General features: G+C 41.0%; 1 protein-coding gene across 1 annotated transcript in view; it reads right to left on the bottom strand.

The window, feature by feature from the left end:
* Positions 1-10,200: 10,200 nt before the first annotated feature.
* Positions 10,201-27,080, bottom strand: part of LOC114654502 (La ribonucleoprotein 7, transcriptional regulator) — a 67,589-nt gene continuing 50,709 nt past the window's right edge. Inside the window, 6 exon segments of the mRNA XM_051929847.1 lie at positions 10,201-10,626; positions 16,079-16,110; positions 16,113-16,170; positions 17,703-17,867; positions 21,634-21,749; positions 25,345-25,481. Of these exon segments, the coding sequence (XP_051785807.1) occupies positions 10,549-10,626; positions 16,079-16,110; positions 16,113-16,170; positions 17,703-17,867; positions 21,634-21,749; positions 25,345-25,481 (586 nt within the window). The 3' untranslated portion in view covers positions 10,201-10,548.

The following is a 27,080-nucleotide window of genomic DNA, read 5'->3' as shown; positions in this document are numbered from 1 at the left end:
GCCTTTCCCATCTATCTAATTTACATAGCGCAAGTCCCATTTCTCTTTCTATTATATAGCGCCTTTCCTGTCTACTCATGTAATTCCGTTTTCTTTTACATTGTTCCTTTCACATCTGTCTAGATATTCTGTAGCACCTTTCAACTTAACTGTTTATTTTCTGTCTAGTTATCTGCATATCCTTCACAGGGCACCTTTCACATTACCTACATATTACATATAGCGCCTTCACATCTATCTAATTTATATAATGCCATTCCCATCTAGCATTCTCTCTATTATATAGCGCCTTCACATCTATCTAATTTATATAATGCCATTCCCATCTAGCATTCTCTCTATTATATAGCGCCTTCACATCTATCTAATTTATATAACGCCATTCCCATCTAGCATTCTCTCTATTATATAGCGCCTTCACATCTATCTAATGTAGAATGCCGTTCACATTTCTCCATACACCTATGGAGTATGGAGGACCTACAGTATCTATTCTCTATGGTGCCTCTCTGCCTCAGGTGTCTACTGGCCGCTCCTCTGGTGGTCCTTTCTTATTTTTTGGCCTTGCCGGGCAGCCATCAGCTCCAGATGTTGTGCTGTAAAAGCTCAGGAGTCTCATAATAAGACATCCAGCACTTGTGCAGGGGGTTGGCAGTCGTGGGCCGGGTACCCCAACCTCAACCTATATATATGAGGAATGACGGGACCCCAATGGACATTCAGAGAGAACTGGGAGGAGGAGGAGGGGGACAAAGGACTTTCCAAAATGAGCTCCCACCAGGTGATTCAGAGGAAGGGGGCCCAAAGGTCAGCATGTCATCTGCCCAGCCACAGATCTCAAAAGGACATTGCCATGCAAAAGAGACCCCCCACCCCACCCCCATTGTCCCCACAAAACAGTGGAAGCCATCTAAAAGCAACTGACCTTCGCCTGGGGTCATCAGGGGGGCCTTGTGTGTATTGTAATGCTGAGAAGGGTCCAGAAATTTAAAGGATTAAAGTAACAAAGGTGCCATAATTACCGGGGGAAGGAGCAAAGATGGCCTCAAGTCAAGGATCCCGAGAAGGAAAACCAAACTGGACGTTGCTGGTTTTTGACTCTGAATTTAAGAATAGCACACAGCTCTCATTAATGAAAAAGCTCACAGCACCGCAAAATAAAATCAAAGGGGCAGACGTTTAGAAATGGCATCAAAGTGGCATCTCTAGCAAGAAACAGCAAAGCTGAGCAATTAAAGATGTGCACTGGGGCTATAAATAAAGGACTGCATTACGACTGACAGTCTGTCGATGTGCTCAGCTCATCTAATTCAGGGTCTCAAGGGATGTGGGGGGGGGGCAACAAGGATGAAGCCTGCCCTGTAGTGGGAGCCACTAAAAAATAAAAACAGAGGTGCAAATGCACAGCCTGCCCTGGACAGGAAGCAACTGCAAAACTGACTCAATGCTGGAAGCTGTCCAGTAGAGGGCGCCACTTGCTAATGATAAGCACGCGATGCTGGAAGCCGTCCTACACAGCGATGGTTCTGAACCTTTGTGATGTCCCGGCCCAATGTTTCAACCCACGGAGTGCGTATTCAATCCCTTGCTGGTTTGAAGACAGTAATAAGCACAGGAGGTATGGGGGTTCCCCCCTGTGGTGATTTGAACTTCAGAGTGGGAAGCAAAAACTTATCATGCGTTAATCCAAATCGATTTGGCAACCCGCCGTGACCCACTACCATTATAAAGAATAGCAACTCCCAGACCTATTTTTGGGTCCATTATTAGTTGGGAAGTGTTGCTATAGGGGGTGACACTTACTGTATAAATAACACGGACACGATGCTGGAAGCTGCCCCATAGAGGGCGCCACTTACAAATAATGCTATTGTGCTATGGCCAGGGTTTTATCTCTGACTCATAATTGATATTAATTAATCTATTATTGTTATAATGAGCATTCACACCACTTAAAAATAATGCAGACACAATGCTGGAACCTGTCCTGTAGAGGGCGCCACTTGAAAAATAATGAGGATTATAGAAAATAGGGATCTGCACTGGCAATCAGAAGGTTACCGGTTCGAATCCCGTAAATGCCAATAGAGACTCTGCTCTGTTGGGCCCTTGAGCAAGGCCCTTAACATGCAATTGCTGAGCACCTTGAGTAGTGAGAAAAGGGCTATATAAATGCAAAGAATTATTAAAATAATAATTTAAAAAATATTTTTTTCTATTTGTTCCTTACCCTGCGTTGTCTGTTGTGATGTTTGAGAAAATGTTTTAAATCTCATGTTTTCATGGAGAAAGGAGATACAAAAATTCTGGAACAAGGGGCTTCAAAAATGATCCGCATTGAATAGTGGCAAACAATATGAAAATATCTGCAAAAAACAAAAAACAATGTCTCACATAATCCAAATGTCAGCAGTCCAGTTGTATGCCAAGAACGTCCCACACACATGCATTTTGGCTAAAACTTTGACACTTCTAGGAAGTTCTCTCATGAACAACAGTGGAGTTCACTTAAACAGGAGTGAGCTTTTGAAATCGACTCGGTGGGCATAGTGGGCTGTCAGCTACCAGGCTTGGCATTTGTGGAGGAGACACAGACCAGAATTTTATGTGCTCCGAGTACTCTAACTACCCACCTTAATAAAAGGCTACATTTATGTGTATCTGCGTGTCCATCTGATTGCTAGGCCTCTATCACTCCAGCAGATGGCACACCACACACATCTTATATATAAACCTCTACACGTGGGAGTGTGTGTCTGTCTGTCTGGCCCGGAAATGAGAGGTGGAGTCGGGGTAAGGGCTCCGCCTCCGAGGAAACAGAAACTCGCTTAGCCGCTAATAACACAAGCGAGGCCAGCAGGTCAGCAAAACGAAACTTCCTAGGAGTGAGATGCCCAGAGGAGTTCCTTTCAATTACCTGACGTCTCTACATTTATTAATTTTTTTCTGACAATTTCAATAGTTTCTAGGACCCCAGGCTTTTTACAGCACGGGCTTACACATCTAGTTTGCAATAATAAAATGCACTGCATTAGTCACTCAACAGATGGAGCATCACAAACATGTGTAGTACTGCATTATATTACTACAAATACGTGTCTCTGTATCTGTGTGTCTGTAGGGTAGCTGTGTCTCTTTCATTCCAACAAATGGCGCATCATAAATGTTTATACCAATAAAATGCATCGCTTTTGTCATTCCAACCGATGGCACAACCCATACATTGGTTGTAATTTATTTTATTTCTATAAATAAGTGTCTGTGTTTCGAGGTGGGTCTAACTGCAGCCTGCTATACCCATGACATAGGTCAGGTAATGCCCAAATCACAAAACACCCTCTGAGTGAAATAAAACTCCCACAACTCTAATCTTAACCATAATGTAATGGAGCCCGCATTGGGCGCTTTGTGACTCAATTGCTTAATAAGAAGCCCTTATTGCTCAAGTTACACTTCTGCTTCACTTTAGTGGTTTCGCTCGTTAAGATTTTGAACCCTTATTGCTTATTTTAGTCTTTAACAGCTGTATTTTTCGTTTTTAATTGCTCCTAATTAGCAACAACATGCAAATGACAAAAGAGACCAGCATTTCTTCATTGAGCTTGTTACCATTTACACCTGTGTGTATTTATCATGCACTAATGGGTTTAATTAAATACTTGGAAGGAAAGTGAAGACTAAGAATTACTCATCCATTTTAGCCTTCAAACCTTAGAAAGGGGAAGAAAATCTAGGATATGAGAATTACCTGGCATGACAGAGTTAAAGCACTAACAGGCCATGAAATTAAATTATTGGCAAGGACTGCTGTCTAATTAAGCAACCGGGTTAGAACAAAAACCTGCAGCCACCGCGGCCCTCCAGGGCTGTGATTGAGGACCCCTGCTGTAAGTCCTTCCGGTTGCTATGTCTCTGTCATTCCAACAGGTGGCGTATCACAAATGTTAGCACTGATTTTGTGAATCCCATACCAAATGGCACATAACAGAGACATGTATTGATTACTAGTAATGTTTTCGATGCACCATCTGTTGGAATGACAAATGCAATGCATTTTATTACTTCATGCTTTACAAAACACATTCCAATAGAGGGTGCACTGCAAACGTTACTATTACATATGCTTTATGGTTGCGAGATGTGTGTCTCTTTGGAGAATCCTTGTGTACAGCTGGTTTGACTTTGTGTTGCTCACGGGGTCCCAAATGGGGCACATGACCTGCATTGTGAGGGAGCGTCAGTTACGGCACCACGGCCATGTGGCGGGATTACCCAAGGGTGACCTGGCTGGCAGGACCCTCATTTCTGAGGTCCTGAGCGGCTGGACCAGGCCAAGGGGATGCCCACACAACACCTGGCAGCGGCAGATTAGGTATTCATTAAAAAAAAAAAGGGTGGCATGGTGGCGCAGTGGGTAGCGCTGCTGCCTCGCAGTTAGGAGGTCCTCCCTGCGTGGAGCTTGCATGTTCTCCCCGTGTCTGTGTGGGTTTCCTCCGGGCGCTCCAGTTTCCTCCCACAGTCCAAAGACATGCAGGTTAGGTGCACTGGCGATTCTAAATTGTCCCTAGTTTTTTTTTTTTTTTTTTTTTTTTTTTTACAAAAGATTAGGTGGTCATTTCCAGAGGATGGGACTGGGCCGCACCTGTCTGCCCTGAGGTCTACGTCAATTACTACCATTTCAACCCTGTCTTGGGCAGGCAGCACAATAATATTTTAGCAAAAAACAAACAAAAAAATAAAATAAAATGTTTTGCGTGTATAGAATAGACGGTTGGATAATGGAGATGTGGATTATGTGAAACAGGAAACGTGTTACTTATTTTTTTATGGATGTTTTTCCCATTGTTTGTCGTCGTAGTGCATTGTTCACCAATGGCTTAAATTCTACCAAAAACTTTTCTGTCCTCCATCCTGCTTGAAAACAGGAGATTAAAATTTTTCCCAGCCATCACTACAAAGTACCTGTGGTACGTAACATATACCTTTCATATTCCTTTAAGGCGTGGCACGGTGGCACAGTGGAAGCACTACAGCCTCTCGGTAAGGACCAGGGTGTGTGTGTGTGTGTGTATGTGTGTCTTGGGTCCACACGGCCTGTAGGTGGGCCCTAGTGAGTGTGTGGTGTGTGCAAGTGTGTTCCTGAGTGCTCGGGGATCTGCTCCTGCCTTGTGTCCCACGCTGGTTAGGATAGGCTCCAGCCCCCCACCGCCCTGCTCAGAATTAATTGCCCTTACATAATGGGCTGTTATGGTTTTATAGGTTAGGTGGATTGGCGATTCTAAATTGGCCCTAGTGTGTGCTTGGTGTGTTTGTGTGTGTCCTGTGGTGGGTTGGCACCCTGCCCAGGATTGGTTCCTGCCTTGTGCCCTGTGTTGGCTGGGATTGGCTCCAGCAGACCCCCGTGACCCTGTGTTCGGATTCAGCGGGTTGGAAAATGGATGGATGGGCAACAAATGGATGTTTCAATTAGTGCCAGAAACGGGCTACTATTGAAGAGGTATCTGGAATGAAAACCTGCAGCCACTGTGGCCCTCCAGGGTCTGAACTTTACAGCCTTGCTTGAGACTACCAGTGCGGCCCTCCAGGATGAACGCCTCCTCCACACCACAGCACTCTGACTAACCTGGACTGAGGCTGCCCTCTGCTGGTAAAATAAGGAAAAGTTGCTTGCAGTCCACTTGTACATAAGTGGCTGATCTCTTGATTTAAATCAATGCAGATATTATTTTGCGTAGCTCCTTTCTAAAGTCTACACAAACTCAAGACACTTCACAAGTACACAAACAGATTCTTTTAATTTAGGACTATCTGGGGCACAGGAGGTGTAACTGACTACACAGCAAGTAAGGACTGAAGCAGCAGCTAAAAACTGAACTGGGTGGAAATGAAGCAACCAGAAGAGCATCACGATGTGAGCATTTCTTGTTGGTCCAACTAGTTGTACTCTTGTTAAGGTTCAAGAAAAAAATGTAAAAAGCACTTCTGCCATTGCAGCCTCTTCATAAATAAGAGCACTTTATCAATGGACTGACAGACTAATGCCTTGGTCACCATCACTCCTCCTAGGAATAAAAAAATCATTTTACACAATACAATACAATACAGTACAACTCAATCACTGGTGTAGCAGAAAATTCATGGAACCAATTGAGAAGGTTGGTGAGGCCCGTTCTTAAAAAAAAAAAAATCTTTCTATTATAACAGGAAATCCTGCGACAAGACATTCTTGGAGAAAATGTAAACTTCTGCACAGGGCTGTGGAGTTGGTAGATAAATCCTTCGACTCCGACTCCTCTGTATTTAATATGCTAGTGTGTTTTCCATGTTGATTAAAGGAAGACAACATACACGTCATCACTTAACCACAGAACTACTGGCTAGGAAGCTGGACTCTCTACCGTATTTGACAAGAACCCCTGAACACACCTCAGGCCATAGCACACACCTCCACCTACATCATTACACTTGTTTACACTCAAATGAACTTGTTAAACACATTATATCTGAAATAAAATGAAAATGCTTTTTGTAATGTACCATAAATTGTGTGTGTTTGTGTGTCCTGCGGTGGTCTTACGCCCTGCCCAGGATTTGTTCCTGCCCTGTGCTGGCTGGGTTTGGCTCCAGCAGACACCCGTGACCCTGTGTTAGGAAATAGCGGGTTGGAAAATGACTGACCATAATCCAGATTACAATATGTGAAGGTCAGGTTGTATAATAGCTCATCTGAACTTCACACTAGTAGTAACACAACTATGCACTGGGCTTTATTCTTACATCAGAGAAGGACTTCATTAGGACTATTGTTTGTGAAATGGGACATTTGAATTTGCTGTATTTTTTTTTTTCATTACAATTTAAATTTATTAGGAGTCCAGGTACCTAAAATTGTCTCCGACTCCACAGCCCTGGTTCTGCGAGACAAGAGATTTTGAAAGGTCCTGCCCTCCTCTCAAACATTTACAACCACGCATACGGTCCTCTCACCTCTCATTCGTGTGAAGGCTTTTCGTCAGACACAGATCATGTGCTCTCAGCTCCTATCAAGTTTTACATTTTACACATTTAAATTTGTTTATGAAAAGTCCTCAGTTTCATCCTTTAAAGAAGCTTTTGTGGAAAGTATTTTTCATTTTTTTGTTTCCTTTGATGTGGACCTTTTATGGACAATAATTTTATATGTTCAAGATGAAACGTCAAAGACTAAGCGAAGAAAAAACGGCAGCATCGGAGAGAAAAGAATTAAAAAAAAGAACAATAATAATCTAAGTGCAAATTGGGAAAATAAGGAAAGTAATAATCAGCCTGGAACAAGTGGAATTGAAACCCTAGCAGGTCCAAGCAGGGTCGGAAATAAAAGACAAAGAGTAGAACGTAAAAAGTATAACGTCGTAAAGAGGTTCAAAAATGTTGGCGCGATACACATGCAGAGCAGGTTAGAGATTACGAAAGTACTAAAATTCAAAAGTCTCAAAAAACTGATAGTAAAGATCACATTAGCGCTAACAAACGGAAATTATTACTTGGTGAAATAATGGAACAGCGAAAAGAGATCGAATATATGGACAGAGGTGATATGACAGAAGTATGGAGATATTGTTTGACTTTAAACTTTAGCTCAGAGACTTGTAGATCGGCTAATTGGTGTTGCCTTCAGGGAAGAGTAGTGTTTCTAACTAATGAAGAGGGGTATCCACGAGAATTAAAAGATTTGTTGTTTGGTGAAAGTGAAATCCACAAACACGATTGTCAAAATATCCAAATCTACAATAATCTGTTCGCATTTGCAACATTCAATGCTCAAAACATAGATTCACATGATTCAGGACTATACGCTATGAGAATCTGTGGTCCCGAAACAATTAAAGCAACGGCAAGTTTAATTTCAAAGAAACCACAGTTCGGTCAGGTTTATATTTATGATCATGGAGAAGCGATGCAAAATAGAATCGAAAAAGGGAAACGATTGGACATATTAGAAATTCTACAGCCAATAATGGATACAAATCCATACGTCCAAAAATATTGCACTTTACGCAAAATTTATCTGCAAAACACGGACAAAGACGTTTGGATATGTTGTTTGGTGAAAGTGAAATCCACATAAGTGAGCGGCAGAGATTTAAAGTAGCTGGTACGCAGCGCAGGCAGGGGGGTTGGCGAGCGAAGACAGCAGGGGGTGAAGCCCCCTAGTAGTAGTAATAATAATCTTCCCATATTTAGCATTTTTACAAATTGAACATTTTTCTGATGTTGTTATTGAACATAAAACAGCCGAAGTGCGAGTGTTTAAAGGTTGTATTCATACTGCAGCCAGAAGTTGCTATAACTGGATTTTGGCTCAGATTCATTTTGCAGCTGATGCATGTCATGAACTGAGAGTTCAAAGCAGCAGAGAGTCCTAAAAGGTTCCAAAAATGCCCACTAGAGGGGGAAATCTGTCAAAAACCCCGACAAGATATAAAAAGGGCCTTGGAGAAACTTTTAAAGCTCCTACCCCACACACAGAGACACAAAAGAAAGCTTTGCAGAGTACAAAAGGCAAAATGGAATTGCCTATAATCATCCCAAAGCAAACAAGTCCCAACAGAGAAACTGTAGAGGCCCAGTCAAAAAACAGAGCAAAATGATCAAAATACTGAAAATTCATAAAATGCATAGAAAAAGGCACAGGCGCTCACCAACTCCAAAGAGCACTCAAAATGAACCGTCAGGAACTGTGGGAGGGCCGCCAGATTTATAGGCCAGAGGGCTGTTCCTGGTGGTCACTGGCCTTTGAAGGAACACCTACAAGCCACATGGAACATACGGTGGGGGAAATAAGGATTTGATCCTCTGCTGAATTTGGAAGTTTCCTCACTTACAGAGAAATGAACAGAATCTGATGTTTATGGTAGTTTCATTTTAATGGAGACAGAATATCAACCAAAAATCCAGAAAAAAAAAACCACGACATAAAAAGTTATAAATTGATTTGAATGTTATTGAGAGAAATAAGGATTTGATCTCATACAACCCAGCCAGAATTCGGGAAGAAATATAAGGAGGAAACCTGGATGAGATATAAGAATCCAAATCTGAAGTGAGCGCAGGTGACTATACAGGACATTCCCCACATGCACAAAATAAGTAGAACAATGTGGTCAGGTAGACGCTGGTCGCTGCTCTGCTTTATGTTGTTTCAGTGCAGAACTGTGAATCAGGAAACAACCCCAGAACAGCTGGAGCATTTAATTGTGCACATTCACCACCAGTGTGAATCACCTTGTGGTCATTGTGCCAACCTTCACCAGGCATTACCCTTGCTCTGTACATCTGGAGTGTCTGAAGGTGAGGAGTTGGGGAATTCTTGTACCTCTGTGCACATTTACTACTGCCAGTGTTCTGTTCATAGAAATAAGTGGCTCAAAGGATTATGGAGAGCACTATGGGACAAGTTTGGATGCAAGAGAAGAGTAAATCTTTTCCTGATTATTATTTATTTATTTATATATACACATATACATACATACATACATACATACATACATACATACATACACACACACACACACAGACAGACAGAGAGAAATTTTGCAGTTTTTCTGTATTGCAGAGAAAAGAAAGATAATATAGTTAGTGTGGGCGCCCCCTCTCACCAGGAGTGGTATTGCAAGCATCAACAGATTCTGATGGGGAATCTTTATGCGCCCATGTGTGACAATCAATATGTATACAGTATATATATATATATATATATATATATATATATATATATATATATATATATATATATATATATATATATATTTATTTGTGGGTGGCTTTGTGGAGGTGTGATGAGGGGCCCCCTGCCTCACAGGCGCTGTTATGCCAATGAATACAATACCCGGAGCTCATGCGAAAAGACAATTTTCAGGCCAGGGATTAACAAAGTATTTTAAATTAAAAAAAAAAAAAAAAAATCAAACTATATCATACAACACCACACCATATAAAGTAATAAAAATGTAATACTTACGTCAAACGTTGATCTTAACCCTATAATGTAAATTGCAGGCTGGCGCCTCTGTATTCATTTCAGAACTGTACCCATGTTTAAAACTGGAGTAAAGAACGGTATGGGAATGGAATCCGAACCCTAACTGGAAAAAAAACTGGCACACTCAAAAAAAATACCACAAGATGAACACAAGAGCAAAAAGGACAGTACAGAGACAATACAGAACTGATCTTTTTTATTCAGTATTTGAACAAAATAAAAAAAAATGTGCATCCATTTGTAAATTCATGTCACACACCACATACACAGGCAGTTATTGCATTACAAACCCAGAACATTTCCTTTTCTTATTCGTCACAGTCAAGTTTCTCATGATAATGATGATGAAGGGTAGGCTCTTGATGCAATCATGTCAAATGAAATTCAAGTCCTGCTTTGGATGGCTGCACACACATAGTATAAAAAAGCTCTATACAGTCTAGGGGGGGGAAAAATATGTTCACAGAACTTGCAGGTATTAAAAATAAAGGATACTTTTTTCCATTTTTGATAAAAGAGTCCTCAATTCAGTCTTCATCAAATCGAATGTGTTTGCTTGCTTCTTTTGTTTTGGCCACAATGATCTTTTCTGCTTTGGCTATGAGCTGGAAAACAAATATGTATGGAAATTATTTTTGAGCTACAGTTTAAGTACATAAAAAGTGTAAGACTGTGCAATGAATCAAACAAAATGAATCAAAATTAATCTGAATTTTGTGTTGAATGTTGGGGCATTTTGGGCAGCACTGAGCTGCTTTACAGGTCCTGCATTCGGATTTTCTGACTTCATTACCTCCATAATTTTGCCTAGGACTTACTTTCATGAAGTTCCCTATTAAAAGATTTCCAAACTTTCAGTCAGTCATTTTGCAACCCGCTATATCCTAAAACAGGGTCACGGGGGTCTGCTGGAGCCAATCCCAGCCAGCACAGGGCGCAAGGCAGGAAACAAGCCCCGGGCAGGGGCGCCAGCCCACCACAGGACTTTCATTCATGTTTACAATAATTTGAATCAGCTTAATATAAAACTGTATTAACAGCTTTATACATTTGTGTCTTTATTGTCACCTGCACAGAGTACAGAGAAGGTCTTACTTGGTTGTGCTTAGTGCTAATGAACGTGTGACATGCCACCATTCTCTGGTGCCATCGTTAGCGAGTGAAACTACATTAACTCAGAACATCTGCTTCCTTAACAGAAAAAAATCTTAGAAAATATTTTTTTATACATGCACACAACACAAATTAGAGACAAACTATGAGAACAAGAGAGGCTATCGGTAGAGTAGATTGACAGTATATGTGAAACAGGGTGAGCAAGAGATTTAAGTGGCAGCCTCCTGGGCAAGGTATGATGTTTGAGTGGTACCTGGCAGGACGTGGCTTATTGATAGGGGCCGTTATTGTCATGTGTATAGAGTACTGTGAAGTTCTTACTAATCAATATGTGACATTCTCACACCCTGATGTTCGTATTGTTGAACTTTACACATAGCAGGATCAGTGTTGTCCAAGAAGTTGTTTAACTTCTGTACTCATCTGTCATTGCTCCAATCCAGTGAGCGTGTGGCGAGGTTGATGGATGGTGAGGGCACTGAATCCTTCGGGGCCAGATTTACAAATATATGAACCCCAAAGAGTAGATTATTCACTATTCAACTGACAACTGGTTATGTTTTCATATCTCATCAGCATTCTTTACACACACAGGTAAGGCGCATATTTCGGATAAGAAAGAACGGCGAGCGAGAGCGAAAGAAAGAAAGAAAGAAAAGAAAGAAAGAAAGAAAAGAAAGAAAAATTTGCTCCTCACCCTCCATGTGTTCTATATTTGCTGTTGCAATTCCCACAATTTACACTCAATTCAATACAAATGAAAGAATAGGATGGGTGTACAAAAAAAAAGAACAGATTTCAATTTTGACCTCCAATTGAAATATTTACTTGTTTTTAAAAAATTTAATTCTGATGCTTTCATCAATTTTAATACAGACTGTTCAACAAAAGGATAACAAGAAAAAACAAAGAATATTTTATTTAAGGGTCAAATTTAGTTTTTAAATATTGGACTGTTTTTTTCGTTCTTAGCCTGATCCATTTTTTTTTTATAAAATTGAAACCTGTTTACGGGTCTTACCTTTATTTGTAAATGAAGTCAATGTGCCTATCCTTCTCCACGAAAAACTCTGTCACTTTCTTGTAAAAGTCCGTCCTTATTTTCTTTAGTTTTTAAAAGTCTTAATGTTCCATTTTGGCAGTCAGTTGGAACAAAAAAATAAAAATAAACGGCCCGCTGCAGGTGCACTTGACTTTCTGATGTCACTAACTTATTGGCGCCTCTGCGGAGGAAAGAACAGCAGCAACGAGCACCTGTTGGGCTCACATGCGCCCCCTTCAGGACGACCTCGGTACTGTCCGCTCTTGTGCCCTGCTCACTGCAGGTTTTATGTCCAATTCAGCTAGACTAAATATGGTCACACACATTCATTAAAGCCAGAGTTGTGGAAAGTCAGGGGTTGGTGATAATAAATGTGCTGCACACATTAGATTGGTGACATACAAGAGAGCAGCAACAGGGCACGTGCCAACTGCAGGCATCAACCCAGCGTGTGGAGGGAGAGCGCAGTCCGAGTGGGTGGTGAAGCTCGTCTCTGCTGCCGCTCGCGTTTCTCCCTTTTTTGAACAGGAAATGCACCAATTCAGCGATTTTGACTATAAAAATGATCAAAATTATTGGAATCATAATGAAAAACAAATGTATAGCACAGACCAGTGGACACATTTATTTTATGTTATCATTATTAGTTTTTTTTTTTTTTTTTTACTTTTTCATGATGACCCTCCTCCTGCCTCCTCTGACCACATGTTCCTGCTCCAAATGGCTGGGAGATCATCCTGGTGTTTCTTTGCACTGATGTTACTCTGGACAGACTTGCGACCCTGCAATGAATCCCTTTTTCCTCAATCTGCTTCTAATGGTGGATTCCCTGAACAATGGCCATAAGCTGACCACAGATGAGGCTACAGGGGCCTGCAGATCTTCTTGTCCTCTGTGTGCTCTAAAATGACTCGTTGCTGCGCCCTTGGGCTCATATGACATTAAAGCCTCTTGATTTGACATGATTTTTGGCAGGCCGGATTCTCCTTATTCTAAATATTCTCCTTTTAGAGATACTTGCTCTCACCGTTGTAAGTAGTATAAGTAAATGTAAATGAAATGCATCTATCTACAGACTATCCAAGTTCCCGAGTCTTCTTTCTCTTTCTACATTGGTAAAATTTTCAAAACTTTTTTCTAATCTCTTCTGGAATTTCCTTTGATCAGCACTGATTAAAGCAGATCCAGCAGAATTCTTTCAACTTAAAGATGAATCACATACTTGAGGACATCAGTGGACACTAAGGGGAAAGGCATTTAGGACTGAAGCTGGGGAGCAATTCCTTACAAAAAGAATTGTGGGAATATAGAAACAAACTACGGAGTCATGGCGGTTGAAGCAGAAACCTGTGAGAAGCTGCTAAGCAGGACCTGGATATGGGGACAGCTTAGCTATCAGCTAAAGAAACGAATGACAAATGGACTGCCTTGGTCTCCTGAATGTCAGATTTCCTATGTCCTTATTCTATTGGGATGTAAGTTGCCTTCTAGAAAACCTGTGCTAACGTTGAGTGTCAATATGTGGTGGGGTTTGGATTGATAGGGCAGGCTGTGTTCAGTCATCCGAGGTCTAATCATCAATTAAATTTGGTCAGCCGCGATGAGCAAGTAACTAAGGGACAATTACCCTTTCACACTGATAATACAATGTGCTTATAATTTAAATATATGAAATTTCAATTTAGAAATGGTGTTATACATTTACGTTTGGTTCCCTTTATCTGGTGGTTACATTTTGTCTAAATTCAGGCAGTTGTGACGTTGTAAGGGTAAGGGGCTTTGGACTTCAAACCCTGAGGTTGTGGGTTTAAAATCTCGTTACTGACACCAGTGTGTGACCCTGAGCAAGTCACTTCACCTACCTCTGCACCAACTGAAAAACAAAAGAAAATGCAAACAGTCATGGCTCTCAAATGATGTTATGTCACAATGGATTAAAGGCGTCGGCCGAATAAGAAAACGTAAATTAAATGTAAATATCTGAAGCCTTTCATTGTGACAAATATGCAAAAATAGAGGAAGTCAAGAAGGAGACAAATGAAGTTTCATGGCTCTGTATGTGCTACAGTATATATAACTCCATTTTCATACTTTGTTGTGTTCAAAGAATGTAACTTAATTCTACAATGGCTACTCTCGGGTTTCAAAAATAAAGTATGTGTTACATTGCGGCAATGCTCCTTTACTTGTACTTATTCTGTGGCTGTGTGGCAGGTGACTTCTCCAAGTACATTTAATGAGCTAAAAGATGACCAACAAATGGTTGTGTCACATACATTTGACCTAAATAAAATATCTTAATGTACCTGTCCTCTAAAATAACAACAACACAGCTAATTCTTAGGAACGTTTGTACTTCAATATGATACGATTGTCCAAATCAGTGGCAATCATCTGCTATATCCAGGCAAGTATAACAGACTGAATTCATTCGCATTTCAGATGGAGTATCGCCACGACTGCTGAAGGCCTGTGCGTTGGAGCTGGGGAGTCCTCTACAGCGCATCATCAACCTGAGCCTGAATAGGGGAGAGTCCCGAGGCTTTAGAAAACATCTTGCATCACCCCGAGTCCCAAAGGTATCACGTCCTAGTGAGCTGAATGACTTCCGGCCTGACGTCACATGTGAAGACGACCATGGAGCAGCTGCTGCTTCACCACCTGAAGCCACAGGTCCGCCACGCCCTCGACCCTCTGCAGTTCGCATACCAGGAGACGGTGGCAGCGGAGGATCCCATCATCTATATGTTACACCGATCCCTCTCCCACTTGGACAGAGGCAGTGGTGCTGTAATAATAATAGTTTCTGGACTTCTCTAGTGCCTTTCAACACCATCCAACCTCTGCTCCTTAGGACAAGCTGACAGAGATGGGAGTAGATTCATACCTGGTGGCATGGATCGTGGACTATCTTAAAGACAGACCTCAGTATGTGCGTCTTGGGAACCTGCAGGTCTGACATTGTGGTCAGCAGCACAGGAGCGCCACAGGAGACTTTACTTTCTCCAATCCTGTTCAGCCTATATACATCGGGACTTCCAATACAACTCGGAGTCCTGCCACATGCAAAAGTTCACCGACGACACTGCTATCGTGGGCTGTATCAGGAGTGGGCAGGAGGAGGAGTATAGGAACCTCATCAATGACTTTGTTTAAATGGTGCGACTCAAACCACCTACACCTGAAACACCAGCAAAACCAAGGAGCTGGTGGTGGATTTTAGGAGGACCAGGCCCCTCATGGGACCCCATGATCATCAGAGGTGACTGTGTGCAGAGGGTGCAGTCCTATAAATACCTGGGAGTGCAGCTGGATGATAAACTGGACTGGACTGCCAATACTGAGGTGCTCTGTGCAAGAGAGGACAGAGCCGACTATACTTCCTTAGAAGGGCTGGCGTCCTTCAACACCTGCAATAAGATGCTGCAGATGTTCTATCAGACGGTTGTGGGAGAGCGCCCACTTCTACGCAGTGGTGTGCTGGGTAGGCAGCATAAAGAAGAGGGATGCCTCACGCCTGGACAAACTGGTGAGGAAGGCAGGCTCTATTTGTAGGCACGGAGCTGGACAGTTTGACATCTGTGGGCAGAGTGACGGGCGCTGAGCAGACTCCTGTCAATGATGGAGAATCCACTGCATCCACTGAACAGGATCATCTCCAGACAGAGGAGCAGCTTCAGCGACAGACTGAGGAGATCGTTCCTCCCCAAACTATGCGACTCTTCAATTCCACCCAGGGGGTAAAACGTTAACATTATTCAAAGTTATTGTCTGTTATACCTGCGATTGTTATCAGTCTTTAATTTAATATTGTTTTTATCAGTATGCTGCTGCTGGGAGTATGTGAATTTCCCCTTGGGATTAATAAAGTATCTATCTTTACTCATTGCAGTACTTACTTTTTCCATGCCTCGTTTTTTGTCTCTTGGCGGTTTAACTTTGCTTGCCTATCCACTAATATCTTCTGCCAGTATCGCTGTTCATTTATCGCCTGAAAACAAAACAAAAAATATATACAGAATATAAGAGACATTCAAAAATGTCCACTGATCAGGCCACAACATTCAAAGCACTGACAGGTGAAGTGAATAACACGGATTACCTTGTTCCAATGGCACCTGTCAAGAGGGTGGCATATATTAGGCAGCAAGTGAACAGGCATTTGTTGAAGGTGACGTGTTGGAAACAGGAATAAATGGGCAAGTGTAAGGATCAGAGCAATTTTGACAAGAGTCAAGTTGTGATGGCTAGACAACTTGGTCAGACCATCTGCAAAATGGCAGGTCTTGTGGGGATGTTTCTGGCATGTAGCAGTTAGTGGCTACTAAAAGTGGTTCCAAGGAAGGACACCAGAGAATGGCAACAGGGGTCATGTGCACCCAAGGATCATGGATGTGCATTTCAAGTGAAACTTTTGAGGCTGCTGCTGTATTTTTTTTTAATCATAAAATTAATGAATATTAGAAATAATACAGAACATCTCCCCAATACTGATCCTCTTAAAACCCGGTACTCCTTTTTAAACAAATTAAATTCTTTCACCAGAATAGGTTTACCTGATTTATATAAAATCATTTCTCAACTGAGACCCTCCACCTGCGTCCTTGACCCAATACCAATACGGTTTTTTCAAAGAAGTATCCGGCGTGCTAACTGATAGTTTTCTGACATAGTAAACTCGTCATTAGATACGGGGGGTCCTTCCCAGCTGGTCTTAAGGCTGCTGTAGTTAAACCCCTGCTCAAGAAATATAATCTCGACTACTCTGCTTTTGAAAATTTTAGAGCTATTTCTAAGCTGCCTTTCTTAAGTAAAATCCTAAGAAAGGGCCGTCATTATGTAGCTAAATGACCACCTCATAAACCTGCCATTCTTGATAAGTTTCATAACAAATCACAGTACAGAAACTGCCTCGTTAAAGTAGTAAATGACTTGCGGGGTCAATGCAGACAGAGGCCATCTATGTGCTCTCATCCTCTTAGATCAGACTGCCATTTTTGATACCATTGACCACAATATTCTTAGAATCGCCTTAGTCAGTGGGTGGCCCTCTCTGGCAGGGTCTTAAATTGGTTTGAGTCCTACCTGGCAGGTAGAAAATTCTTTGTTAGTTGTGGTAATTACAACTCAAAGACACATGATATCCTATATGGTGTTCCACAAGGGTCTATCCTAGTCCATTGCTCTTTTCGATCTACATGCTTCCACTAAGTCAGGTTATCTCGTAGCGGAGACTGCTGCTGAATTCACCAACTCTGTCAAGCAGTCTGTTTACTGGTTATCAAAAAGAGAGCCGAGCCCAGGTGTGCTAGTTAGTAAACATGACGTGGAGAGAGATTTTCAGTTCTTTAAATTGACAAGGTTTGGTGAAGAGATAAAGAGACTGTGATTGGCAAATCTGACAAACCACACCAACTAGAAGTCGTGTAATGTGACATCGGCTTTTAACAAACTAGTTATTATCCAATTGAATGCATTACACAAATTATATCCGATATTAACATATTACAATTTTTATTACACTATACCTGTAAGAACTTTCATTTTCCAGTGATGTTTTTTTTTAATCTCAGATTCTGCCTCCATCAACACTCTGACATCATCTGGTGATGTTAAACGTATGTGGCACTCAGCATCTCCTTCTAACCTGTCTACATATTCTACAGAAGACACTTCAGAGAGAATATCCTGTCAAAACAAACAAACAAACACAAATAAAAATCAGCTGCTAAAATATATAGCAAGACTTAATTTTAACAAAGGACATTGTGTTCAGCAATAACAGTGCCATACTTTTTGATGCAATGATACATTTTTTAAAAATTTTGTCTACATATACTGAATCTTAGTTTTATAAGGAAAATATTGTGACATGGTCAGAATTGTGACCTTTCAATGTCTTTGTTTTTAATTTTTTTTTAAGCATCCCTCAATGCAATGTGACCGTTTTGCAGTGATATCCATCTGCGGTTTCAAGATGGCAGCACGTGGGCACGGTGATACAAAAACTAACCAATTACAAAATAACAGAAGCCGGTTAGTTTTGAGCAAAATCACTCCAGCAGATTTTGTTCTGTACAGATAACACATACTGGATACTGCAAGTATTATATTTAAAATTTCACAATCACAGCATGGACCCAGACTTTCTCTCTATTATAAAAAAAAAAAATCTTGGTGGAAGGGACCAGGGAGACGAGACGTGATCTTCATTGAAGACACTTAAAAGACCAGCGAGATTAAAGTGATTGGCCACGGAGCGTCTTGTGGGGACCTTAAACATGAGACTTGGTTGCCAAGAGATTGCAATTTGACGTCCCGTGATAGACACTGTAATGTCACGCGAGACAACATTTAAAACAAGTTCACGGACATCTAACTAAGCAGTTGTTGGAATGCTTCTGGTAGTCAGACATCATGTGCTCCCAGCTTTTAAAACAACGACATGCAGAACACGCAGCTCACCAGTAGCGGCAGTTGGAATCCAGCAGATGATCCGACTGCAACTCCTTAGCGTGCGTTCAGCCCCCCCCACCCCCCCTTCACAACGCAAAGCGGCAGAGACACGAAGTGGCAAAGGACAGCTGCTGTACAGGCTTAGAAGATGATCGATGCGCAGCGCGACAAACATAACAGGCAGCTTGCCAGCAGCAAGACAACATGATCCAACTGCATCTCCTTAGCGTGCGTTCAGCCACAACCCTTTCACAATGTGAACAGCATTATATGTCCCCGCGAGAGAGAGATTTAAACCACGCCCGGGGACGTAAAATAAAATTATTTAAAAAAAAAAGTTTTAAAGTAAAAGTGAAAATAATGCGTATGTAACAATTCCCATTGTTTATCTGGTAAACCAGACCCGGGGGTGTGCGAGCAAAGCCCCCTTGTAATATCTAATGACAAAGATGAATTTGTTTTATCCATTAGGTCAGGCTACTTCTGTTATTAAACCAGGTACCTTTCTGTCACTTCCAAGTCACTGGGTATGTTATACCATGAAGTGTAGTCAAAAGTTCGCTGATGACACTGCTATGGTGGGCTGCATCAGGAATGGGCTGGAGGAGGAGTATAGGGACCTAATCAATGACTTTGTTAAATGGTGCGACTCAAACCACCTACACCTGAACACCAGCAAAACCAAAGAGCTGGAGGTGGATTTTAGGAGGACCAGACCCCTCATAGACCCAGTGATCATAAAAGGTGACTGTGGGCAGATGGTGCAGACCTATAAATATCTGGGAGTGCAGCTGGATGATAAATTAGACTGGACTGCCAATACTGATGCTCTGTGCAAGAAAGGACAGAGCCGGTTATACTAACTTAGAAGGCTGGCGTCCTTCAAACATCTGCAATAAGATGCTGCAGATGTTCTATCAGACAGTTGTGGCGAGCGCCCTCTTCTACGCAGTGGTGTGCTGGGGAGGCAGCATTAAGATGAAAGACGCCTCACGTCTGGACAAACTGGTGAGGAAGGCAAGCTCTATTGTTGGCATGGAGCTGGACAGTTTAACATCTGTGGCAGAGCGAAGGGCGCTCAGCAGACTCCTATCAATTATGGAGAATCCACTGCATCCACTAAAATAGTATCATCTCCAGACAGAAGAGCAGCTTTCAGCGACAGACTGCTGTCACTGTCCTGCTCCTCCCCCAAACTTATGCGACCTCTTTAATTCCATCCAGGGGTGGATAAACGTTAACATTATACATTATTATCATTCTTTAATTTAATATTATTTATTGTATCAGTATGCTGCTGCTGAAGAATGTGAATTTCCCATTGGGATTAATAAAGTATCTCTCTCTCTCTCTCTCTCTCTCTCTCTCTCTCTCTCTCTCTCTCTCTCTCTCTCTCTCTCTCTCTCTCTCTCTCTCCTCTCTCTCTCTCTCTCTCTCTCTCTCTCTCTCGCTCTCTCTCTCTCTCTCTCTCCTCTCTCTCTCTCTCTCTCTCTCTCTCTCTCTCTCTCTCTCTCTCTCTCTCTCTCTCTCTCTCTCTATCTATCTAAACACTTTACCATATATACTTGCATATAAGTCGGGTCTTGAAACCCTAAAATCAATCATAAAATCAGACCCCGACTTATACGGCCATTCAAAAATGCGACAGTTAATTTTTTTTTTTGTTTTTTATATCTTCTTGCCTCCTCTGATCTCGCTCATCAGTTTCTCAGACACATCGAATTTTGTTGCAGCAGCGCAGTTACCAATTTCTTTCGCCACTTCAACGACATTTAATTTAAAACCAGCTTCATATTTTCTTCTGATTGAACACTCCATCGTAGATAAGGGATGCTCTTACGATAAAGGTGTACGAGGGTGTGAGATACAAAAAAACACAAATCAGTGCAAACGTCACTTCGGAATAGTTCGGGTATCACCATGTGGTCACATAGGCACAATACATAGAAAAGAAAGAAGCAGTGTGCCCATGGTTACTCTCTCAGGAGGGCATCAGCATATCATTAAAGTCCCTCTCACCATGTCCATGAGGTTGCCAGGCTTAATGTAGAACTACATCCATAATGGCTAACACAGTACAACACACCACACTTAGCTTTGTAATTTCTACATGAATCTCAAAATGACAGAAACTGCCAGCTTGAATTAGGCCAGTTGTCCAACTAAAACCAAACGTTTGCTGGAAACAAAAAACTGTAGCCACAGGGGGTCCCCAGGACTGAGTTGGAGACCACTGGCCTAGAGATGAATGAAATACACAAGGTATGAAAAATCAGCAGACTGGATCTCTAGCACAAACTTGTATTTAGAAACCCCAAGGAGTCAACAATAACAACAACATTTATTTATTGTACATAGCAAGGAATACGCCTAGCATTTGTGCTTTGAAAGCATACAGCAAAACCAGATCTTTGAACAGGTTATGTATAAAATACCACATGAAAGGCATATTGACATGGACGGTGCTAAATAAAATGGACTGCTTGTCGCTAATATTCCTGAGAAAGACTACTATACATGTTTAGGCCTCCCATGGTATTCACTTGCATATTAAGTGACAAATCCCAACCACCATTTCTTGGCACTTTTGAACACTTGACCCTTTTTTCTTCAAACCATATTTGTAAAAATGCCAACTTTTAAAAGAATAAATAATTTAAACAGATTGCTCATGTAAGAGGTGGCATTACAATACATCTGTAAAGATCATTTACACCAACTCATTAATCTTGTACTTTTAGAGAAAACAGTCTGGACAAAAAGAGCCCCTCAGGCAATTCACGGTGTTAGAAATCTGCCGGAGTTACTTAACTTTTATTCTGAGCACAATGCATTCACATGTATGTGGCACTTTGACAAAGTGTGTGCTCATTTTCCCCCTGATGGGTTCACCTGGGTGAGCTCACTGATCAAGATGTTATTTTGAATTTCTCTAAAAAAGAAAAAAAAAAAAAAGAATAAAGAAGACTGTAGCCTGAGGGCCCAAGCCCATCATTACCTTGATGCATTTCCTTCCTGGTAATGGCTCACTGTGGGTGATTTTGACAATGACTCCGCTTACAAACTGGGGACCCAGGGGGGTGGGTTTTTCAGACGGTTGGGCTCCATGGGTCTCTAGGTGTATGGAAGAAAGAAAAAAAAAAAAGACCAAAGAAAGAAAAAATAAATAAAACATAAAAAAGAAAGCTCTAAGGGCTTCTTTTTACAACATAACTATCATGTAAAATTACAATTTATTTCACACATCTATTTCTAGTTAATACAAGATTTCATAAACTACATTCACAGTTAATGACTAAGCAAACATAATGGATTAGTCTGTCTGAGCTTCACAACTCTCAGCTATCTTACATTAGATTTTACTATTTCTATCTTGAAAAAATGACAAAAAACAGAGAGAGAAGCATAAACCTCAAAAAATAAACAAAAAAAACAGGTTTTTGTAGAAGAATAAGACTAAAAAATTAGGTTTCAATAAACAGTTAAAAAGCAGAAAATAAACAAGATCCATATCAGAAAACACAACATCAAAAGATGGCAACCAGTTTTCATTCATACAGAATACGGCTTCACTTGCTTCCTGCTGAATTACTTACAGTTACCATCACATCAGCAGCCCCCTTTCATATTATGTATTGTATATTAGAATGATGTAAAATGGATAATGGCAACAAATTATTCTGCAGAAGTATGTAAAGAAACGCCACTGGGGCTCCCTTATACGCCTTTATAATGTTTCACTGTGACTGTTAATGCTCTTCTTATCTTCAACCAAGTCAGACATTTTCTTTCTTTTTAGACAGACATTCTGGTTTGTATTTTTTGTTTGCTTTGTAGAAAATCGAATTCCCCACATTCCCTACGGAGAGAGTGACTCAGTCAGGGACGATGGACATACACTTTCTGTTTTTTGCTGCTTACTCCAATATTTATAGTGTCTTTCACATTATGTAATATTGCAATTGTCTTTCTTTCTTTCTCTGCTTACTCCAATATATAAAATGTCTTTCATATTACATAATATGGCAATTTTCTTTCTCTTTTTCTTTCCTTCTTTTGCTGCATACTCCAATATTTATAGTGTCTTTCATATTACGTAATATTGCAATTTTCTTTTTCTTTCGCTGCTTACTCCAATATTTATAGTCTTTCACATTATGTAATATTGCAATTTTCTTTCTCTCTCTCTCTCTCTTTCTTTCTTTCACTGCTTACTCCAATATTTAAAGTGTCTTTCATATTACATAATATGGCAATTGTCTTTCTTTCTCTTTCTTTCCTTCTTTTGCTGCTTACTCCAATATTTACAGTGTCTTTCATATTATATAATATTGCAATTTTCTTTCTTTCTTTCTTTATCTACTCCATATTCTGTGTCCAAACATACTGAAGAATACGCTATAAAGAACTATTGTGACCAGGGTGCCCTAATAAAATCGCACTAACTTTCCGAAAGGTGTAAAGCAGACATTTCAACTTCCTCACCCACCTGCAAGAGGCAAAAGGTCATCAGCATTCACCACAACCGCATCTTTAAAGAATTACTACACTCTTGAATTTGGGAGTCAGCAGACAAACAGAAGGCCGTATCCGCCAATTCTGAGCTTCTGGTGCCGACTGCAGACAAGTGTTCAAGGCTGCTAAACTAAATAATAAACTAAACAGTGTCACCTTCAGACAGAAGAGCAGCTTCAGCGACAGACTGCTGTCACCGTCCTGCTCCACTGACAGACTGAGGAGATCGCTCCTCCATCACACTATGCGGACTCTTCAATTCCACCCGGGGGGGTAAAACGTTAACATTATTCAAAGTTATTGTCTGTTTTTACCTGCATTTTTATTACTCTTTAATTTAATACTGTTTTTTGTATCAGTACGCTGCTGCTGGAGTATGTGAAATTTCCCCTTGGGATTCATAAAGTATCTATATATCTATCTATCTAAACTCTGACCACATTTTGCTCCTCTCCAACACCATTTTAGCCAATCCACCTACAATCACAGACAGGTACAGAGAAGATCGAGCGAGACACCCTACATGGCAGAAAAAGAGTCACACTCTGCTTTTTACTAAAGGCTGAACAGCCCCACAGAGCAAACTATAATAAGACCTATCACTTTGGTAGTCCACAAGAATAAACCCTGAATGTACACCTTTGATGATCTGTGGCTTTTAAGAATTTAAATTTCATTACATTGAATATGAACACTCACCGGCAACAGATATGGAACCAATTGTATCTCTCAAAAGTTGTGGAGGTTGCACTGAATAAAGGCCTCAGCCTAAATAGAGCCTTAAAAATGGTTCTCTCTCTCTTTCCAAATTGGTAACTTTCAACAGCTTTTTCCCTCATTATTTTTCTGGAATTTCCTTTGATCAGCACTGATAAAGTGTACCTAGCAGAACTCTTTCAAGTTAAGGGTGAATCACTCACTCAAAGTCACTGGCGGCGAGTTTTAGATTCACCAGGGCTGGATGCGTTTAGTCAGCCGAGTTTAATTATCAATTAATTATGTTTGGTCAGCTGCATTCCTGAGTGAGTAACTAGGGGACAATTTCCTTTCTTCCACTAACAATACAAGTCTTGGATAATGTATTACTTACATTTATTAAACAGCAATTTAGAAATGGTATTATATGATTACTGTGGTTCCCTTTGTCTAAATTCAGGTAGTGTGGTGTAGTGGTTAAGGCTTTGGACTTCTAGTCCTGTGGTTGTGGGTTTAAATCCTGCAGCTGACACTGTGTGACCCTAAGCAAGTCCCTTCACCTCCCTGTGTGCCAACTGGAAAAACAAAAGTAATGGATATTAGACAGGAGTCCCCGTGGACTATGACATTTGCGGATGACCATTGTGATCCGTAGCAACAGTAGGGAGAAGGTTGAGGAGACCCTGGAGAGGTGGAGATCTGCTCTAGAGAGGAGAGGAATGAAGGTCAGTAGGACCACCGCAACAGAATGTGTGTGTGAATGAGAGGAAGGTCAGTGGAATGGTGAGGATGCTGGGAGTAGAGTTGGTGAAGGTGGATGAGTTTAAATACCTGGGATCAACAGTACAGAGTAACAGGAATTGTGGAAGAGAAGTGAAGAAAAGAGTGCAGGCAGGATGGAGTGGGTGGAGAAGAGTGTCAGGAGTGATTTGTGACAGACGGGTATCAGCAAGAGTTAAAGGGATGGTCTACAGGACGGTAGTGAGACCAGCTGTGTTATATGGGCTGGAGACGGTGGCACAGGAGACAGAGCTGGAGGTGGCAGAGTTAAAGATGTTACGATTTGCATTGGGTGTGACGAGGTTGGAGAGGATTAGAAATGAGGACATTAGAGGGTTAGCTCAGGTGGGACAGTTAGGAGACAAAGTCAGAGAGGTAAGATTACGTTGGTTTGGACAGATGCTGGGTATACTGGGAGAAGGGTGCTAAGGATAGAGCTGCCAGGCAAGAGGAAAAGAGGAAGGCCTATGAGAAGGTTTATGGATGTGCTGAGAGAGGACATGCAGGTGATGGGTGTGACAGAGCAAGATGATGAGGACAGAAAGATATGGAAAAAGATGATCTGCTGTGACGACCCCTAACGGGAGCAGCCGAAAGAAGCAGCAGCAGCATCACACATTGGATAAAGGTATCAGACAAATAATAAGTAATAATAATAATAAAAAAAAGTGCAAATGTAAAGATATATCAATTTGAAAGAACATAATTTATGTGTTACCTTTGAGTGGTTGGCAAACATCAGTCTCCATGTCGCCATCAGACCCCTGTCTTAACACTGACAGGGCTTTCTTCAAAGACGACATGCTTTGCTTCTGAAGCGTCAAATATTCTTGTTTCAGAACGGACCACTCTTTCCTACAAAAAGGGGAATCAATCACATTTAACACTTGAAAGGAACGCAGAACCTTGGCAAATAAACACACAGACTGATGACTCTTTAATCTAATAGTAAATTTATATAGTTCTTTATAATACCTCAATAAAACTAACATTTTATGACTACAGGTATCCCTTGTTTAACGTGGTTTTATTAAGCGCAGGTTTTGAATAACGCTTTTATTTTGAATGCGAAAACCCCTTGAATACTGCAGCTATAAATTTGATTAGCACGTTTTTTTTAAATTGCGTGAAAGTGGAAACGAGAGGTTGCGACTGAACGTGCAGGTGTCACCGTCCCCCCTACGCCCAGGTCAGAGGCCATCATGGGCATTCGAACTCTCACAGAGTCATGACTCACCAATTCAGTTGCCAACAGTCACCATAGAGTGGATGTTTTCGTTGCATATTTTTTCGCCAGTTGTTCACTTTTTTTAATCCTTTCTTTTAAGCGCTTGCCCTTTCCAAACATGAACAAGCAAAAGTGTGGAGTCCTCGTTGGAAAGTGAAAAGAAGAGAAGAAAGCTTATTACTTTAGATGTGAAGCTGGAGATAAATAAAAGATACGATTGTGGCGAAACAAAGGCAAACATTGGCAGGGAACTCAGCTTTCTATGAATCGACTATCAGGACAACTTTAGCAAAGACAGATACCTACCACGACCAAGGAAAATTGACATCAAAGACTCTAAGCATGCAATCATTGCGTAATAGTAAACTCCGATTATGATTGAAATGGAAGGTCTCTTAACATTGAAACAATTTGATGCAATGTTCTCTACGTTTGAAACCCTTAAACATCAAATTACCGAAATGGATCCTGATCTTGGCAGAAGTGCGCTCATCTGCCGCAACTTAGAAAGTCAAATGGCTTGTTACAGACGGATCTACGAGAGTCAGAAGAAAGAACGAACGACCCTCCATAAATTCTTTTCTAAAACATGATGTTAGTTTTAATTAATAAAGATTTTGTTTGCATTTTGACTTTTATTTTATACACACAAATACGAGTACTTTTTCCATGTAGATTTGTAGATGGATCAATTATATTTTTTCCCCAATTAGTTTTTATATTTAATTAGCGTGGTTTTGCATAACCTGGCAATATCAAAAATTAATCGCATTAATCAAGGGATACCTGTACTCAATAAAAAAAAAAAAAAAATAATTTGTGAAAAATGTACTTTTGCAAACTTAGATAAAAATGTTCAACTGAATTAAAAAAAAAATCTGACGTGTTAGGCACATTACTTACCTTATATATACGTATGCTTTTTAAATGCTTACTCTGTCACAAACAATACTCTCCACAGATATACAGAGCAACCTACGCTTCAATCTGAATTCAGGTTTTTGAAGATATGTAGCAATTATTATTAACTAACCATCCCCTTCGGCTCTGTCCACTTAGTAGTGAAACAGGACAGCGAGGAGGACCCTACCCGGCTCCCCACTCCTGATGTCACGCTTACGCTTCCCCTTCCCCTCGGCCTTCAACTTCCGTCTCAGATTAGTGCGAATAGATCACTCCCGCAAGCGAACTTTGATTCTTAGTGTGATGACAGAAGTCGCAAAATC

Source organism: Erpetoichthys calabaricus, chromosome 7, assembly GCF_900747795.2.
Source record: "Erpetoichthys calabaricus chromosome 7, fErpCal1.3, whole genome shotgun sequence".
Taxonomy (NCBI): Eukaryota; Metazoa; Chordata; class Cladistia; order Polypteriformes; family Polypteridae; genus Erpetoichthys; species Erpetoichthys calabaricus.
This window is presented reverse-complemented; position numbering and strand designations above follow the sequence as displayed.